Here is a 20,468-nt window from a genome sequence, read left to right as displayed (position 1 = left end):
TACATAGCTTGCTGCTATATGAACCAGATTCCCTCTGGGATCAATAAAGTTCACCTTATTCCATCTTAAACTATTCTCTTATTTTCGGTCATTTCAACCTTCCTCCACGCATTCTTCCGGGGTCGAAGGCTGGCCTCCCCGCACGCCGGTCTGGGGACGAGCCCTTACCTGTCACCTGTGGCACATATGCCACCGACAGCCGGTCCACGCCGTAACTCGGGCCGGCCAACAGCTCGGCGATCTCGTGGGTCTGAAAGTACAAGTTCTGGTCATCCATGTCGAGGGAACCTGGCAGCCTGTGGGACACAGAAAGGGCGCGGGGGGAGGGGGGCACCGTCAGCCATATCACTGGGAGACTTCCTCTGGAAGCAGGTCTCACTCAGAGAAAAAAATAAACACAACTACAAACCAAAGTGTGGTACTGCTGTAAGCTAACCTCATACAGCGTAGCTTTTTGGGGATTTTAAGCATTGACAATGATAAAATGCTAGCATCTGTTCACCAGCGTAGCAGAGTGACAATGATAAAATGTTAGCATCTGTTCACCAGCGTAGCAGAGTGACAATGATAAAATGCTAGCATCTGTTCACCAGCGTAGCAGAGTGACAATGATAAAATGCTAGCATCTGTTCACCAGAGCAGCACAACGACAATGATAAAATGGTAGCTTCTGTTCACCAGCGTAGCAGAGTGACAATGATAAAATGCTAGCATCTGTTCACCAGAGCAGCACAGTGACAATGATAAAATGCTAGCTTCTGTTCACCAGCGTAGCAGAGTGACAATGATAAAATGCTAGCTTCTGTTCACCAGCGTAGCAGAGTGACAATGATAAAATGCTAGCTTCTGTTCACCAGCGTAGCAGAGTGACAATGATAAAATGCTAGCATCTGTTCACCAGCGTAGCAGAGTGACAATGATAAAATGCTAGCATCTGTTCACCAGCGCAGCACAATGACAATGATAAAATGCTAGCATCTGTTCACCAGCGTAGCAGAGTGACAATGACAAAATGCTAGCATCTGTTCACCAGAGCAGCACAACGACAATGACAAAATGCTAGCATTTGTTCACCAGAGCAGCACAACGACAATGATAAAATGGTAGCTTCTGTTCACCAGCGTAGCAGAGTGACAATGACAAAATGCTAGCATTTGTTCACCAGAGCAGCACAACAACAATGATAAAATGCTGGCTTCTGTTCACCAGCGTAGCAGAGTGACAATGATAAAATGCTAGCTTCTGTTCACCAGCGTAGCAGAGTGACAATGATAAAATGCTAGCTTCTGTTCACCAGCGCAGCACAGTGACAATGATAAAATGCTAGCTTCTGTTCACCAGCGTAGCAGAGTGACAATGATAAAATGCTAGCTTCTGTTCACCAGCGTAGCAGAGTGACAATGATAAAATGCTAGCTTCTGTTCACCAGCGTAGCAGAGTGACAATGATAAAATGCTAGCTTCTGTTCACCAGCGCAGCACAGTGACAATGATAAAATGCTAGCTTCTGTTCACCAGTGTAGCAGAGTGACAATGATAAAATGCTAGCTTCTGTTCACCAGCGTAGCAGAGTGACAATGATAAAATGCTAGCTTCTGTTCACCAGCGTAGCAGAGTGACAATGATAAAATGCTAGCATCTGTTCACCAGCGCAGCACAGTGACAATGATAAAATGCTAGCATCTGTTCACCAGCGTAGCAGAGTGACAATGATAAAATGCTAGCTTCTGTTCACCAGCGTAGTAGAGTGACAATGATAAAATGCTAGCTTCTGTTCACCAGCGCAGCACAGTGACAATGATAAAATGCTAGCATCTGTTCACCAGCGTAGCAGAGTGACAATGATAAAATGCTAGCTTCTGTTCACCAGCGTAGCAGAGTGACAATGATAAAATGCTAGCTTCTGTTCACCAGCGCAGCACAGTGACAATGATAAAATGCTAGCATCTGTTCACCAGCGTAGCAGAGTGACAATGATAAAATGCTAGCTTCTGTTCACCAGCGTAGCAGAGTGACAATGATAAAATGCTAGCTTCTGTTCACCAGTGTAGCACAAAAGGCAGCTGCAGGATGCTTCTCCCTGCCACGGTGCTGCAACCTTCTTCGGCTTTGTGCTCAAACACTTCTCAGGGCTTCCAGCTCCGGAATGTGTTAGTGTCGGAAAAGCGACTTGGCGGAAACGCACCGCTTTGCGATCGCAACTGGAGCCTCTTGAGCACTTTTCACCAAGTCCGGCTCGAGGAAAGTCTCAAAACATCGACAAACCAATTTCCTTGCAGCCGGAACTCATTTTCTTACAGAGGGTGGTCTCATTTTCCGCGCACCATCGGTGACATTATTACGCCGCTCTCTATCTCAAGGAGCCTCCAGAAGATCCGTCATCTGGGTTCTGAGCATTTCAGCCTAGACTGCACGGAAGGAACAGGCGGCGAACGTACGGGCATTTCTCCCTGAAGACGTGCTCAGGTAGAAGATAGGGAGCCTCTAGGTTCCTCATCTCAAGGACCTGAAAGACAGAAGCATGAAGTCAGAAAGCAGGGACTGTCTTTTATGGTACATCAATGGTTGGAAGTGAACACAGAAATTAGCCCTTGGCTAATGGTGGAAGGGGGTCCCAGGCCATGGCCGGTCCTCCACCAAATGAAAGCTCCCTATCGTACCTTGCCCACGTACTGACAGAACGGCGGGTTGGCGATCATCTGGCTGAGGAAGTTCAGGTAGGCCGCCACCAGAGCCATGATGCTGCAGCGGATGAACATGGGCATGTTCTCCTCGTTGGCCAGGGACATGTCCTGCAAAACGGGGGGAGCATAATGAGTGAGCCATGTGACTGGAAGGATCTATGTTCAAACAGAGGGGGTGAATCCAGCCCATGTGACCATACACAAAATATTTTGCACGTGATGGTATTATACGAACATCCTACGTTTTTAGACTGAACTCGGCACTAATCTGAAAGGTACACTTAATGCGTGATTATTTTATTAAGCAATTCTGGGCACGGGGGCCCACTTCCTATCCTTCTGTTACTATGACGAAGGCGAGGGGGGAGCACACAGGTGACCCACTTAGGAGAGAATGTCCAACGTTTAACAGGAGCAGCGACAGTCACTTCCGCTTCGCTCATCTGCTGCTCATTCCTGCTTGATTACATCACTTGCGCTCGCTGACCCAGGATAGGAGGGAAAGGGAAGCTGCCACGCCGCCTGATTGGCAGATCACTCTCAGCGATGATTTAGGCAGATTTTGGCTGTAGGGAGGTCTCAGGAACCAAAGGAGACCCGCTCTCCCTTTACGCGTTATCATAACAAAAACCTGACCTCACTGCGTGTCTTAATATTACAAAGGAAGACCTCAAGATGATAACAGAAATGCTTATTCAGAAGTTCCCGTATAAAATGTGTAGTCTTTGGGGTCAGTGAAGATCACATGGTCTCCAGCTGACTCCTTTAAGGCTCTCCTTTGGGGGGAGGGGGGCTGCATAGCTTGCCGAGCCTTGATGGCGCTTAATGAAAACACAAGGTGCTGGGGGAGCCACCGACTACAATTAACACTCACCAGAGCCTCATCAAGTTCTCTGTTCCTCCATTAAAGAAATTAAATACCCAATTCTGCAGCATAATTAAAACAATAGCCGCTGCCCCCTTGGGGTCATATAATGCAAGCGCGGCCGTTAGGGCCTCCCTGAGCATAAGCTTTGAAACCTGTGGCACAATTAACACAACAGTGTTTCAGGCTTTTCAGCAATATTGAGGGCAAGCCATTCTGTATTACGCAGCCAAGATCTGCAGCATCCTCATTGGTTAGTCTAATCAGCTGAGGCAAGGAAAGAGGGCAAGGCCACACCCCCGGGACTGAGGCGTATGACTCATGCTCACTTTAATTAAACTCGTTTAATCGATTCTTGACCACACAAGACCAAATCCATCAAATTTTAAAAATACGTTACAACCCAATCGACACAGCTAAAAAAAAATCGCACAGAAGTCATGAGGTCATCTGTGTTCTGTTCAAACATGCAGCTACTCAACCATCAAAAACAGCAGTATTAATAACAAAGGATCGTCTATGTCAAAGCAACATTTAAACAGCAGCTAGGATGCACGGCGTACAGTCCGGGCAGATATAATTATGAAAATAACAGTGGTAGAACCTCGAGGTGGAGCAACACTGCTGAGCGTGGAGTGGGCGGAAATGAATGGATGGGTAGGGGGGGCCTTACTGCTCCCCCTGCAGGTGCTACTGGGCAGGATGCGGCCTCCATAAGGGAAGAGAACTGCAAGCCTCTATCTGAAAAAGGAGCTTTCTGACACGCTGAGTTCGATGAAACATCACGCCTGGATCCTTCTACAGTATTGGTGCATCTTCCTGCGCCACCACACATAATTTCCACCACCTTTTAAGTCGACTTGTTCACGGCTCGTAAACATTTCCGGGAAGATAAACCATCACACCCCCAGGATGACATCACTTGGCCCCAATCTGCAGTCTTAGTAACAGAGCGTGGTAGGGAAAAAAATACTTCACTCTTTTCCAAGGGGAAGTGTGCTGGTTGCTCTTCTAGGGCGTGACATTTAAGAGCTTGCCGAGTTGTGGAGCAGGGTGTGAGATGAGATACCTGCAGTGCGATGGCCAGCCGGATGAGGTCGATGACCACCTCCTCGTTGGCCAGCTCGATGGTGATGAGGGCCAGGGCCGTGAAGAGCAGCTCGAAGTTCTTGTGGACGTTGTCCTCCTCCTTACAGCCTAGGTAGATGTGCCTGTACAGTTGCTGCCCATGCTGGTGGAGAAGAGATGGGGACAGTCAAAACACCAAGCCTGAATGCATGGAGGAAAGTTGGAATGACTGGAAAATAAGAGAATAGTTTAAGACAGGGGTGTCAAACTCCAGTCCTGGGGGGGCCGGAGCCCTGTGTAGCTTAGTTCTTTCCCTGTTCCACCACAAATGATTCAGCTCAAGAGCTGTGTGGTAACTACCATAAAGAGTTGAATCAGGTGTGTTAAATGAGGGTGAACCAAAAACTGTGTAGGGCTCTGGCCCCCCGGGACTGGAGTATGAGACCCCTGGTTTAAGATAAATACAGGCTGAACTGTAACGCAATATTTTACTATGTTTTAGCCAAGTTAGCGCTGGCTAACGGCAGGATTCCACGGCGCTAGGCGGCACACAGGACAGCTAGGCTGGTCATGAGAAGTGAGTAATCCCACCATCGCACCTTCTGTCCTTTCCGAAATATACCGGGGGGGGGGGGAGGGGGGGGCTTTAACCGCAAGCCAATACACGGACGGCGTGACAGATCGCAGGGAATTACATGCTGAAAAATGAATACTAATTCATCCAGAATGCTTTCGAATTAATTTCAAAAGCAAGAAACGGGACAAATGAAATATGCTGTTAACCAACGCGTGAATAAATGTTGACACGCGCGATTAAATGAGGTAAACATAACATATGGCCGCGCGCATGATGTGTGGTTATTCACAAAACGGGCTGTGTCCCTAAACACAGATTAACACATCTGCGGACGGAGACAATCCTGCAGCGTGTCGGACTGATGGCGAGGCAGACAGGACACATTAGTCAAGCCGGTAGCTCATCGTCAGTGGCCGTTCGCATCTCAAGGTTCCCTCAATCAGAGGAGGAGGGCAGAGAGGGAGAGAGAGAGGGAGAGAGAGAGAGAGACAGCCAGACAGAGAGAGGCACAGACAGGCAGACTAAGAAGGTGTACGATGGATGGTGTGATCTGCCGGACTATCCTGCCCTCATTCCCCGGCACATTCCCACGGTAGCCGTTTTCGTCCGATTCTCACGGAAAGCTCCAGCTGAAATGCGAAACCATCTGCTGCCGCAGACTCCCTATTTTCAGCTGTGATGGGCACCAGCGGAATGACGCACTCGGACTGGCGGCCGTGGAAGCGCCACACCGCTTCGCCGCGAGCCACCGACGGCGGCACGACGGACGCAGCGACGGCCATCTCTGCCCTGAGGCGATGGGGCCGGTCACCTCTCCGCTTCACCAATAGAGGGCAGCAGCGAGCCGTGCATCCGAATAACCTGCTCAAGGCTGACATTACATCTGCGCTACACTGGATACGCGTGGAAGAAGACGCAAGCTTGAACTGCTCCCTGTTTTTGTATCCATTTAACATCAGCCATCAATTTATGGCTCATATTTAGATTAAATTAAATTCATCAATAGCCTGGTTTCAATTATACCATTGACATCAGATTGATGTTCCTTCAGTAACAGAGATGAAACTGCACAAGTACAAAAATCTGGTGCAGGTATGAATGAGCCATTTTCATAGCGTTTAAAATAACTCCTCATTTTTTGGAGCCAAAGGACGGGACCTAGTAATTCAGGGATCCCTGGAACGGAAGCGAAGGGAATCTTCTCATCTAAAGGAAACGCAGGAGCGAAGCACAGTGTCTGCCACCGCTCTCCAAGCACAGATGTTCTCGTGCGGCGATGCGCTGCGCTAACAGGATCAAGCAGACATCGTTCGGAATTCGGGGGGAGGGGGGGCGTAGCAGAGTGGGGAATGCGGGGGCAGCCTTGCAATGCACTCTCTCAAGCGGGGGTAAAGCCATCGAGGGGACGGGTGGTAAAACCAACCACCCTCACCACCCAGCAGTAATAACCCGGGACCGGATGATGGTTAGACCGGCACCCGGGATGCGGCTCAGCCACGAGAACCCCGAGGCCATCTGACCCAGACTAACGGCCAATCCCATCCACCACGGTCCCGGTGCGATTACCATCCATCAGAGAGACTGAGGCCCTTTACTCTGCAGAATAGCGCTAACCGGAACGGGACCGGGCTTAGAAAAGCTAATAAGGACAGGGACCGCATCGATCGCCGTGGCGACAGGGGCTGGCTTTCCCCACGCCATCCCGACCCCACGGCCGTGCGCCTCTCAGCTTCGGCCCACGGATCGATGCCATTCATCTTCTCGCCCTCTCCGATTATAATTAGCGGGATTAAGAACGGGTAACGCATTCCGCAAAATCGTTAGGATAATGACAGTGGAAAGCAGGAATCGGCGTTCGCGCACAGCGAGCGAGATCCAAGGTTTCGGAAGAGTGCGTGGAACGGGAGGCGTGGGGAGATGGACAGGGACTCGAGAAGGGAAAGGGGCCGTTATTGACAAACATCCGCGCTTGATGAACGGCTGCGGATGAAGTGCAACACCTTGTTAAAAAAAAATCTCTTCCTCGTTCCTCAGACCATAGGTGAGGGAAACTGCTGACTGAAGTTTGTTTTGCTGGAGATGGGCTACCGTACAACGGCAGCTGCCACATCCGGCCCCGTCCTAACGGCCCGACAGGCACAGCCGATCCCATGTCTAGGTGGCCCGTAAGTATACAGCTCACACATCCATCCCATAGGGGGCGCTGATGAGATTGTGAGCCCAGGCACGCTGCTCACGGCTCTGTCTGCGGCTGGGTGTTATTGGCTGTTGACATCCCTAAATTATGGCTTGAGAGGAACTGATGAAATCTGGGACCCAAGCTCATATATCTTGGGTTTTACTGCCAGTGTTACACATGTAATATAAATAAAATACACAAAACACACATATAAGAAGAGCTACTACCTTCTTCATAAAGCTGACATCTTGTTTGGATATCTTCTCCCTCTTGAACTTCAAGGCCGCAACGTCGGGAATAATCCTGCAGCCAAAGCGAAGCTTTTTAATGGGCTTTGGGGCAGTACAGGCAATGGCGTCCCACAGGCAAAAGCGCAGACAGACACCATTAATGCACATGCAGATTTACTACAAACTTCCCGAAAATTTAGTACCATTTCACACTTAAGTTTTGCAGATTTGAGTATTACCTTCCCCACCTGCCAGTCTATTCCTGAGAACATGTTTATTTATGGTTGTCAAAAACCTGCTTATCCAGACCAGTTCCAATTCCAATCCAGCCTTTAACGAGGGGCGGAGCCCTGGCGTGTGATTGGACGGGAGCTGTCAGTTGGGCATTACCTGATGCCCCGGAGCTTGGCCCGGTTGTCGTGGCGATCGATGATGTTGTGAAGGATTTCCAGCACCAGTTGCCTGAGCTCACTGTCCTCCATCAGGGAGACGGAGAAGAGCGGATCCAAGAAGGGCGGGGGCAGGGCAGCAGACATGGTCTTCGCCTTGAAGCCGGACGTCACCTGGGGCACCGTGGAGAAGGTGAGGTGTTACGGCACGGCGGGGGCAGACCCCCCCAGCAGCCATGACCCAAATCTCACGCCTTAGAAATCCATTCATGCATCTCAGAAACTGTCTTTTCTGACAATGTCAAAGTCAACCTTTCAGCAGTAAGTCAGGCATCTGTCAGGTGCTATTTAAAAAGCTCTCCAGATGTTCTCTGGACTCCCATAAGCACAGATCCAGGTCCACAACACTACGTGTTCTGTAGCATCAAAGGTTGCCCTTTCACACCAAAGCCTGACTTACGCGACCTGTACACTCCTTACGGCGCCCCCGTATAACTCGACATCGACACGCACCGGGAGACGTTCTGAGAAAAGGATTACGGTGTAAGGACAAAAACTGTGACCTGAGAAGACAGAGATGAAGAGATACAGCTCCAGAATGAGCGGATTTCTGAGAGATGCAGGGCCAGAAGAAAAGCCACTCAAACCTTAACCATCTCGACACGTGCAGATTTTGGACAGGTATGTTAAAACGAATAGCGGATCTCCATGCCATGCCATCACGTTACGTACGTAACGTACGTACGTAAAGGTTACTAAGCAAATAAGCCGCGCGCCACCATCGCTATGGACCGCCGAGCCGCGGGAAACGGAAGATGCCGGAAGCGTCACACATTCCCAGAAGCCGCCGGGGCTTGTGGCCACGTTGCATTAAGACAATCCTCTTAGAGTAGCGCCTTGTAATCTCAGACCTTCTGACCAGGTCGGATGACCTTCTGACGGCTTCGATTTATCGGGCAGAGCCTGTGGGCAAACATGACCCCCCCCCAGCTCTAAACCGCGCCATGGTGGGCAAGATAGAGGGGTTCACCTCACGGCCACAGCTGCAGTGAATTATAAATAGTTTAACCTTTTTCAACACTCCCGGATGCAAGCGGGGGCGACACGTCCCCCGCGCATCACTTCCTGCCGGAGGAGACGAGGCCTCCTCTCTGCCTGACAATCCGCTCCTGCGATTTTTACCCATCATACCTTTAGGTAGACAGGAAACTAGTCATTAGATGAAGACTTGCGGGGGGGCTCACGGGCCAGGTCATGTCATGTCATTACTGGACTGGGGGGGTTGCCTAGAGCATGGAGACATCTACAGGCTGGTCAATTTAGACAGCTGCATGTTCACCAGGGCAATTCAGAGTAAATATTTCCCTGAACAGTTATGGAGAAACAACGCAAATCCTTCAAGTCAAGGGCAGGATCTTAAGATGTCAGCCTAGTCACTGATGGGTTCACCCAAGAGCAGTGGTTGGCGCGACCCTCTTCTCCAAGAACGCAGTCCAAGGTCACCTGACGTCCTCTGGGAAATGAAGAAGCTTAGACGCACGACGGACTGTCACGCGGCCGTCATTTCCGTCACTGAGCACCGGGGGCTCGTTGGGGTCTGTTCAGGCCGGAGCAACTTGCCATGATCAGTGAGCTGAGGAGCATCATCTGAATCCGCTTCATGCCCAGTTGCCTGTGGAAACAAACATGCAGCGTAAGGAGAATGTTTGGGGAACGTATGGAGATGTCAAAAAAAAGAAACACACACATTCCTTGTGAAAGGATATTCTGCACATGCTACACCAACTCCCTGTTTACTGTGTTATCATGTAAATTTCTATTCACACAAAAAAACATCCACAGTTACTAAAATTACTGAAACAGACAGTGTTCTAGTCAGATTTAGCTTTACCAGCATGAGCTCACAAACCATAAAGCAAGTAGTTTAGTTTAAACATGTTACTACTCTCTAAATCAAAGATGCTTAACCAATAGAACTTAAACAGGATATGAGGAAAACTGCAAAAAACGAACTCAACTCAAATCGCTGATAGCTATATCTAGGAAACATCAAACAGCAATAAAATACTTATAAGAAAGTGCTTCGCGGTTACAGAACGTCTAAGGATGCCCTTCTAAGAATTTTAGTACAAATGCACCACTTAAGACTTGGCTGACACTCAGGTTTTTGCAGACCCCATAAATGACACCAGCCTGACTATATTTTTAACTGGATTTGACTCTGATGCTTCGAAGAGTTATAAAAATGCATTTACTTACTTATAATCCCTCGTTACAAAATGACCCAAATTACCAGATTAGTCAGCCCTCGTGCATTCGCGCTTTGTGACTCGCGAATTCACAGATTCACGAAAATTTCATTGGAGCTGTAACTCCTCATGTATGCTATGCAGTTATTTTCATATTTCGTACTGCACAGCTAATTCATAATCATCATTATCTTAAATCAATATTCATCATTGGTACCCATAATACTGCTTTTTATTAAATATTTTTAATGTATGTATTTTTGATTGCTCTCTTTCGTGGTTAGCGCACATTGTATTTTTACAACTTATTTCTGTACGTCGTTACGTAATTTTTTATTGATTGAATACCTGTACCCGGTACATACAGTATGTCTCCTTTACGTATTGTATTGAATTGTACCTTGGTTACGTATATGACTTCTGTCAATAAGTTTACAGTACTGTTCATTTACTCATTTAACCTTACTGTGAATGCAAAAGAAAACAGCAACCAATGCCGTGTTCTATGAATTAGTAGGGGTAACATTAGTATATTGTACTGTAAATGTGCTAGTGTGACAAATATCAGTTAGGCGATACTGTACTCTATTTTTGCATCAAACATTTGATTTGATAGTGTATTAAGCTAACTTTGAAATGAAATTAAAGTGTTTTGGGAGCATGACTGGGGTCATATTTAGGGTTTAAACTATAGAAATAAGCACATATTACCATTTTTAGTGACTCTACCAAATATCCGCAAATCCTCCTCATTCGCGACGGTTCTGGAAACTAACCTCGCGAATATCTGAACTGAAATAAATCTTCTAACCTTACATTTTGAGATGGGAATCTAAGGGCTCTTTTCTGGAAATAGGACAGGGGGAGTTTTGGACCCCTTCACGTCTGCAGAGATGCCGGGCGGCGTGACGCACCCGATCTTGGCGGTGTCCAGGCTGGGTGCCTCGTCCACGGGCACTTTGCCCATGATGAACATCATCACCTCCGCCCGCTGATAGTCCGGAAGGTTACCCCCAAAGAAGCCTGGAAAATGGAGCAAAGATCCCCTCAAAGTCCCTTTTAGGTCCGAAAATAAAGGACACGCTCAAAAAAAAAAGAAAAAACCCTCCACGTATGCTGGAGACATAAATTACTATAATTAAAGTTAACGGGGATAAAACCCATTACCATTAACCTGCAGCCACAGAGGATTAATGCGGATAAATTGATAGGTTAAGCAGCTCAGACTGTGCGGTTTTTGCATAAAAAAAAAAAAGCAAAAATTTGCTTATGCTTCAGGGAAAATAGTGTAAAAGTCTGCCATACTGACCAAACTAACAAAGATCACATAATATATGTATCAGACAGTCGGACGAGTTTTAAAATCTGCAGCTACATTAAAGATATCAAACAGGTAAAGGCAGTACCATCTACAGGTATATATTACCATTCAAAATTTTGGTATATTACTAGAAGTATATTACTGAATGGTATACTACTATAGGTATATTACCAAGGAAGAAAAAGGAGAATCCTATACCATTACCTGGATAGTACCATCAACAGGTATATTAAAGAAATCAAGTAGGTATAGGTAGAACCTGAACCTATACTGGACTGGTAATCTGAATGAAATAACACATAACCAGTACACCTTTAGGTAATGGGTAATAGTTTGCGCGTCAGCGAGCACGAGCCCCAAATGGGTAATGGAGCCTGGGGTCCGACTGACAGACCGATGGTCTGGATGATGGCGTTCTGGACGATCCTCTCCTCGCTCTCCTTGGTGCGTGACACCACGCTGGCGGAGGAGGTGCGTCTGGAGTCGCCGCCCATCTCGAAGTCCACGCTCATGCGCAGATGCTTCAGCAGCGTGTTGAACACCTCCAGCACCGTGGGGCCTGCGGGGGGGGGGGCGGGGGGGGGAAGCACACGGCCGCCTCAGATGGGAACAGGGCACCTGTGCCAACAGTGAGATCACACTGTGCCAGTGTGATTTTAACCAGAGACCCGTTACTTCCGGAAGGTTCCCCTTTGGGGAACAAGCCTGTCAGCAGTGAACTTTTTAGACCGCAGATCGGAAGATTGGCACCTGACCAGGAGAAGTGGTTAGAGGATAGAAAATTTATTAATAGCATTTACAAAAATTCAATGTGTTAAAGGTGTTAAAAAATAGTTTGGAAAGGAATTCTAACCAGGAATAAATGACATGCATGTATTTTACAGATTCAAGCTGTAATTTCATAAATAGGGAACCAATTATCTACTGCATTTGCATTCTACCAGCTTCTGCAATGTTATCACTGCCACTGCAAAGTTATTACTAACACTGCGGTGTTTTTTTAATGCAGTGAACTATGCTTCACTGCTTAATGAATGTGAATCCACACAATCTGGCAGGGCCAATTGTACGAGGCCTAACCCCAGGACTGCAAAGTGTTCATGTAAACCTGAACACAGAACACTGTGATTATATAGACTAACAGCAGAAACAGCCATGATGGAATTGCGTGTCAGTCTGACAAACCTGAGATTAAGGACTCAGGTGTCACTGAAACAACTTAAGATGCAGCGAGCAGAGAATACAAGCTCACTTTTCCCCACTATTTCTAACTGGCAACCCTGGTTCCCTCTCCAGCTAGTACCCATTCGAGAATTGGTGGTATTGGAATTGAAAATGTGGGAAATAAATTTTCAAAATATGATCAATAAAATATAAGCTACATAAACAGCACATGCACACAACACCGCGTGTTGGGGTAGACATCTAGAAAGACAAAGACTTCCAAAGACCCTAAAGTACAAAGCTAACTCATTATATCAAGACGTGTAGCATCAACGACCACCACTGGACGACCCCTGGAGACGTCACAAGCTGCTATTTGAATGGGGTTCTAGGTCTGGGTCCAGCACCCTGCAGAACATACCTCTCCCTGGCGAGAACGGAGCCGGCCACTCACCGACAGATCCCTTGGCGGCGATGGCCACGGTCTCCAGGAGAACCTGCACGATGCCAGCTCGCACCCGAGGCGTGTCCTTGTTATGGGTGTCCAGGTGGCTCAGCACCTGCTGGATCACGTGGTGCGAATGCTGGGCCTGGGATTCGGGAAAAGCAGAGGCGGCGGCGTTGATGTAGCTGAGGGTGACGGGGAATCGCAAACAGGACGGAAACACGGACAGGACACGACAGACCGCCTCCGTATGAGAGTTAGCGAATGCTAGGTTTGGCGCAGACTAACTCGCATTTAAAGCAGCATCTCTACCTAGCCACTGGAAAGGAAATTCTGGTCATTTGAAAGATCTGGAATTTCATACAATTCAGGTACATCACACCATCAATAGCTGCTTTGGCCTGAGGTTTCATCTGGTTTGTTCCATGGACGTTGAGCCTGGCTACCGGCCAAGTTAGTGTGACAATATACACCACGATGGGCTGGCATCTTTACCAGGGTTTCTCCTCCCTTGTGCCCTATACCTTTTGGTATAGGTTCCACCTTCTGTACTCGGTATCTGATAAGCGATGGGGAGATGGACAGACGAATGTGGCACTGGGTAACTGGTCTACTAACATCCCGGATCAGAAATACAGACAAAGAGGCGTAAGCTTAAAAAGCATCTTTCAGGCTGGTGAAACGGTTTCCCTTCCATCAGCACAATGGATCGTTGTGCCATTTTAAGCACACAGAGTTTTATTTTATAAAACCCAGTGAAGCGCAATTTGTCAGCGGCGTCCTGAATACTGAGAGGGTGGGGATCTGCAGCAGCATCTCCAAGCCTCTGAGCTTGGAAATCCTGTTATCTGAGATTCTCAGCATGCACATCTTAGCGGAGCGTATCTGCTGAATATGTAAGGGGTGGGCCGGGGGGGGGGGGGGGTTGGGGGGTTGTTTTGGTCCTGACAAACACTTCCATCTCTCTCGCCGTGAGCGCGAAATCCTTTGCAGATTACCCACAATGCCCCACTTCTCCGGCGAAGGGAGACTCTGAGCGAATCGATCGGCTCTTATCGCGAATATGCTGGTTTGGCCACCCGGTGAGCGTGGACAGGGCAGCCAATTAAAGCGAGACAGGCGTGAAGGGGGGTGGGGGGGGGGGGCAGGGAGGCGGAGGGAGCGAGCCAGACACCAAGAGAGGGTGGGAGAGACGTGGGCCTGGGGACGTGATGTCCAGGGGCTTGGACATTCTTGGGGGGGGGGGGGGGGGGAGTGTAAATTTTTTACTATTACCATAGCGACACACACTAGACAAAGAACATTAGGACCAGTGGCAGATGCTGCCATGGGAAAGATGAGCAACTGGCCAGGGCAGCAACTTGTGAGGGGGGGGGGGGGGGGCATACTTAGCCAGAATTAGGATTTTCACCACTCCTGGGGGGGGGGCTGGGGGTTGGGAGAGCTAAATAAGCAAGTGCTAACTTCAGCACGCTGGGTGGTGCTGGGTGTCCCTTCACAGCGGACACTGGGTGCCCCTCATCTCATTAGGGAGGAGATGACTCGTCGGTGAAGCCCAGACAGCCCCACCCCCCCAGACATGCTCTTATTACTGCCCCCATGGCTAAGGACTGCCAGCCCCCCCCCCCATATAAAATGTACAGTCCATTTCCGACACGCGATATTCGTGGGAGAAATAACTCGTTATTTTTAACAAGGAACTGGGAGTCCAAGTCGGCAGGGAAGGGAGAGATCATGAGGAATGGGGTCCAGTCCCCACATGGAAATGCACCCCCCCCCCCCACGGAAATACCGCCCCCACGCAATCCATGTACTACAGAGGCTTGGGCACGGAGCATGGGAATATGTTAAAGTCAGCTGCAGCAGTGTGTGCTCAGTGGGTTAAGCCTGTTTGCCTCTGCACTCAGAAGGTTGCGGGTTTGAATCCTATCCTTGGCAGAACAAGTCATATCTCCATTGGGCCTTTGAGCAAGACCTTTGAACTCTCGCCTTACGCCTTAAAGAACAGCAAGATGGGAGATGTGAAAGAAGCATTCCCATGTACCTGTTCTGGTACTTGTGCACATGTCAAACAAAGCATTGCTTTCCTGAAGCCATAGCTCACGCGACAAACATGGCGGTCACATCCTACACAATGTCAGTCTGGTCCTTCAGAAGCAGACCGTCAAAAATGCATGCGACAAAAACACCCACATCCTCAGTGGGAGATGAGGGATAAAAATCCATTTTATCCTTTAACCGGAGGGAAGTCACGAACCCGGACGATGGGGGGGAGGGGGGGGGGGTAGCTTGGGCAACTGGCCAATAAAAGCAAAAGGCATCATGCTACTCTGTTGTGCACTAAAACCCCATGAGGCAGATAAAGAAAGTGTGGCTATGATGTAAAAACAGGACTTTCAGTGGGGGGACAGCAGGCGTTAAATGACAGCGATTGTAATTCAGACGGTCACGGAGCATGAAAGAGGCGAGTGCACCGCCCCGCCATCCAGCCCTTTAATAAAAAACTCATCAGCGTAGGAAGCTGGCTTTTAGGAGCAAAATGCAGCAATAAAAGAGCTAGGAGCTAAAAACCGAAACCGGAGAATGAAACGATGGTTCCAGGACAAAGTTCATTTCAGGAGATGCTATGTTCCCGGCCAGCGTGGGAGTCAGTGACGGACAGCCAGGTGGAACAAAGGTGAACTTTGCTTTCCTGGGCATTGAGAAATCCACGCAAGTCGGGCCTCATGTCGGAACCTAGCGGTCAGTTAGGCAAACTACTGTCAATGCAACAACCAGCCTTAGTTAGAGGGTCCCCAGGATATAACGTACCAAACCCTCAAGATTTCAAAATGGCTGATTAGCGTAGCTTTTGAAAATACCATCAAAATACTATATACTGCATTATAGTGTCTGGACTGTATGATGGTATTAAAAATTAGATACTGCCCAAGCTTAGTCGTAAGCACCCTCAACAGGACCACAAGAGACACAGGCCTCTTACATTCATATTTCCAGCTGCACTTAAAAGAAGAATGAATTCTGAGTTTACTAGTCATTTACATATCCAAGATACCCATAAACCAAATATTTTAGCAGGACTATTGCTAAACCTTGAGAGAAGCCTCTCACGTGGTCCAATTCTCAGCAGCCAGTAGGAATGTATTGCATTTACAAACTGCCTGATCTTCTGCAGCAATCGTTGGGTCTTTAAGTCATTTATCTCCATTAGAATACCAAGAGTCTCTGATTAGTCTGAGGCTCTCATGTTTCATAATTGATAATCCTACTCAATTTGTTTTTGAATAAATCAGGGAGTCCCACTCTTTCTGAAGATTACTCTTAATTAGTAATCTTAGAGCAATGGAAAAAATCCTAATTCTGCTAATATCAAATACAAAATGATGGAAACGCAGAATCCGAACAGCAATAATAAAATGTTCAATTTAGGGCAATTAATTATTTGCAATTCAACGGGTTGAGAGTAGTTTGTATTTTCAAATCCTTTGAAGATGTGACATGACGGCTATAACCTTCAACACCATCCCAACTTCCTCCACACCATGATGGTCGTGGGATTTTCACATACAACAAAAATGGAATAGAGCAAAAGTACGGAAAAAGCGGTGGACATACTGCGGGAACCACATGGAAACCGCAAGATCAATCAGAGATTTCAAACATTCTGAGGACGGAGGGGACACTAAAGAGGAACTGCACTGGCCAATGAGGAGCCACCTCACAGCATCGGACTGCAATCGCCATCTGGCAGTGTAAACACGTCGTGCTGGAAACGGCGCCTTCTGCTGGCATGGATGCACAATGTCAGCCCTGACTTATCACCCCACCCCCATTTCATCCATTTTCTTCCCAGCAGGAAACAGAAACGGTGGTTTACAGTGTGTGGTGGGTGGGGGGGGAATTAAAGTGGAAGTTGAAGGTTTTAACATTGACACCTGGCTGGTCAGTCTGATTTATACCCCGGGGTCTCTGTAAATATACGTCCTAGGAGAGAAAACGACGTCAGAACACACTGCTTTGCACCAGAGCTTCGTCTTTGATTGGTACTGAAAAGATCTTCTATGTATCTGCCATCCAGCACTGATCTCTCTCCCTCTATGACAACATCCTGCCATTCTGCGGAGCAGAGATGGAGTAGAGAGGACCCCGCGCGAGCAGATCTCCTGTCTGCCCATTCGACCCACGTTCTAGTCTATTCTAACGAGGCCCGGGCTCACCCCGGACCGCCGGCTCTGTTCCCTTTCCTGTCTTCTGTGGCATTTTTCACTACGGAATTTCTGTCTTTTTTGTTTTTGCCATTTCACCCTAATAAAAACGAATAAAACCGCACACGACCCAGCTGAATCAAACCCGGCTTTTATCGGGCGATGGCCGCCTCCCTGTCCAACTCAAAGGCCTTTGGAAAGCGGGGGAAACATCAATTAACACGCGCAATCGCGCAGTATTTGTTTGGCCGGGCTGGCGGTAAAATTTTCACTAAAAAAGGCCGCTTGTTTATTGAAAGCTCGTTGAACCCGGGAGGCTGATGGGCACGACAGCAGGTGGACGCCCCCCCCCACCCGCATCTCCATGACGCACGGCACAAAAACCACGCCGTACCTGACGTTTTCATTCAACGGCCAAACCAGCCAGTTGCTCTTTCATTAAATGCATTCTATTGTCATTCTCCTCCACCTCTTACTGCCACCTGCCACAAAACCGCATAGCGAAATTTTACTATAGAACTACGGTTAGCTGAAATCCTTCTTGGGGGGGGGGGGTGGCGGCTGTGGATTCCCCACAGCTCTCTACTCCTCTGGCAACAGTGAGCAAAGTACAATTTCCCACCCAGGACCTGATGCCTGATCCAACACGCAAACAAAGACCCGGGAGACAGGCCTAGTCAGCCACCCAGACTAGACGCACATTCGCACTTCAGAGTCTCCGCCCCCACGCGTCGACACCTCTGGCCCCCGCCTGCCAGACAGCACGGGGTCGGCCATGTGGCCTCCCTGCTCCCGGCAGAAGCGATAAAGCCTCCCAGCCCTTCGCCAAAACTGTATCACTGACCTTTAATCCAATATAGCAGGTCATCCGCCTCGGGGCATTTCATCAGACTATATTCAAACTGCAAGTTTCTTAGGAAATCCGGTTATTCCCAGAGAAAGTCAGAGTTAAAGCCTGGACTGAGGCCATCGCCACTCAGCACATGGCCGGAACCATGAAGTTCAGGGCGGCTTAAAATCCACACGACTACAAAAGCACAGACTGCCGTTATTACCCCCACGACTACTAACAAAAATATTTTTAACCGAAATATAGGTTAATTGAAAACGGTTTATACATATAATAACCACAGAGTATAAGGCCACCAGAGCAGGTGAGCGGAGCGTACCTGTATGGAGTACATGATGATCCTGAAACAGGACACCGCAAACTCATTGGGGTCCCACAAGTGGTGGTTATCCAGATGCCTGCAGGAAGGAAAGAAGCGGAAATTATGTAAGACACCAAATGCAGAGACTTTCAAAACACATTTACATTAACGGGCAAAAAAAAAAATTAGCACTGCTGTCTGGGACATTTAGCTGGTTAACTCGCTTAACCTGCTTATGGATTTGCCCTTATGTGATTTCCGGAAGCTTAAAGAAGGAAGGCCACTCAGATGGTAAGAACAGCAGAGGGGGTCTAACCACCCTGAGCTAGATCGTTGTTTCTCCATCTCTGCCTATATAATGCTGGCCAGGATTATACCAAAATGTCTGCTCAAGGAGAAGCTTTTTCAGAATAAGATAATCCCATTCGAACCGGCAGCCTCAGGCAAAGCGCTCTTGATTCAGGTTCTGAAGGAGGCGGCTGGCTGGGATGGAAGGAGCTGCTGCCTGACTGGCCTGGACTTCGTGCATGACAAATGTAACGGTGAGTACTGACACTTTGCCAACACAAACCTAATCAACACACATAAAAAGATTGAAATCCTTCTTAAATCCCATTAACAGGCTCTATAACCGAAACCCCAATACAGAGATAAAATATAATATATGTCCATTGTAGAATTTCCCCACGGAAAGGAGGGAGAGAGTCCCTGGCTGGAACGACCTTCACGTGCAGAACACGACATCACGGGTAAGCTTGGCCCGTCACTGAACATCGAAAGCTCTCAAGACGGCTACCATTTCGCCGCAGATTTCACACGTGGCTCAGAGTGTGGAGACGCCGAACGCGGTTAAGCACTACGGCCCTGGGTAGGCAGGCCCGGGTAGGCCTGCTGGGCGTCAGGCTGGGCTCTGTAACACAGGCCACTGAGGGCAGGATGGATGAGCTTTACACAGCAGAGCGGCAGCAGCCTTTAGGTTCCCTTATAAACAGCCTTTTATTTCCCAAGGAGCCTCTCTGACTTTAAGAGAATCCAAAGATTAAAGATCAATTTAATATCGGAGACACAGACTCTTTTATAATAAAAGTGCTACAGGCCAAAGACGGATCAGCCTGAAATCAGCCCAGCTATCACACCACGCTCCCCCCCCCCCCCCCCCAGCTGGCACGCTCCACCGTCACCCCCCCCCCCCCAGCTGGCACGCTCCAGGCTCCCATGCGAGCTTCACTCAGACGAAGTCCCCAATTATTGGCATGTAAGCACAGCAGCCCCCCCCCTCACCATGTTGATACCGCAGTCAGTGCTTCAGGAACTTTTTGTTACTCATTTATCTCTGACGGCCAGAGACACAGACTGGACACGGTCCTAGCAGAGCGGCGGACGGCGGATCATTCCGGCGTCAAGCTAAGCCCCCTGTCATTGGTGGGGGCTGGAAGGGGTGTTGGGACTCACACACCTGGAACAGGAAGCCAAACATCGCCACGTAGCAAACGCTTGGATTATAAGAGGGCCACCCAAGTGCCGTTACCAGGTGAGATCGCTGCCAGACAGGCCTGGGGCCACACTGAAGCCAAGGCCTCTTCAGGTGACTGACAGCAGCCCAGACTCAATAGATCCACAAGCAGAGCATTAGACAAACAACACAAAGTTTGTTGGTTCAAATCCCAGCGAGTACACGTAAATAGTACTGTAAATTGTACACATCAATCTACTGTAAGAACTGTGCTATATGAAATGAGGCCTGATCACGCCGTACTCTGGGGCAGGAATACCGGGGGGGGGGGGGGGGGGGATATGTAAAAAAGTTAACGGAGTGAAATTCAGTAGCTTGCCAATTGCTGAGAGTTACAGAGGCATTAAAATCTAGCGATACCTTTCACAGCCATTTTGTGGATGCAGAGAAGCTGCCATTTTTAACACCACCAATGCCGTGAGGGGGGAG

The 20,468-nt window shown here is 48.5% G+C and overlaps 1 protein-coding gene across 6 annotated transcripts in view; it reads right to left on the bottom strand.

Annotated features, from left to right (window-relative positions):
• efr3a (EFR3 homolog A (S. cerevisiae)) overlaps window positions 1-20,468 on the bottom strand; it is a 70,600-nt gene that overhangs the window by 8,117 nt on the left and 42,015 nt on the right. For all 6 annotated transcript variants that reach the window (XM_072711161.1, XM_072711162.1, XM_072711163.1 and 3 more), the window contains 11 exons: window positions 18,545-18,623; window positions 13,180-13,315; window positions 11,956-12,120; window positions 11,155-11,263; window positions 9,612-9,663; window positions 7,993-8,165; window positions 7,600-7,675; window positions 4,618-4,779; window positions 2,660-2,791; window positions 2,438-2,505; window positions 169-296 (listed from right to left, as the gene is read on the bottom strand). In XM_072711161.1, coding sequence (XP_072567262.1) covers window positions 169-296; window positions 2,438-2,505; window positions 2,660-2,791; window positions 4,618-4,779; window positions 7,600-7,675; window positions 7,993-8,165; window positions 9,612-9,663; window positions 11,155-11,263; window positions 11,956-12,120; window positions 13,180-13,315; window positions 18,545-18,623 — 1,280 coding nt within the window. The remainder of the gene's footprint in view (window positions 1-168; window positions 297-2,437; window positions 2,506-2,659; window positions 2,792-4,617; window positions 4,780-7,599; window positions 7,676-7,992; window positions 8,166-9,611; window positions 9,664-11,154; window positions 11,264-11,955; window positions 12,121-13,179; window positions 13,316-18,544; window positions 18,624-20,468) is intronic.

Source organism: Paramormyrops kingsleyae, chromosome 4, assembly GCF_048594095.1.
Source record: "Paramormyrops kingsleyae isolate MSU_618 chromosome 4, PKINGS_0.4, whole genome shotgun sequence".
NCBI lineage: Eukaryota > Metazoa > Chordata > Actinopteri > Osteoglossiformes > Mormyridae > Paramormyrops > Paramormyrops kingsleyae.
Note: the sequence above shows the minus strand (reverse complement) of the source record. Positions and strands in the feature narration are given on the sequence as shown.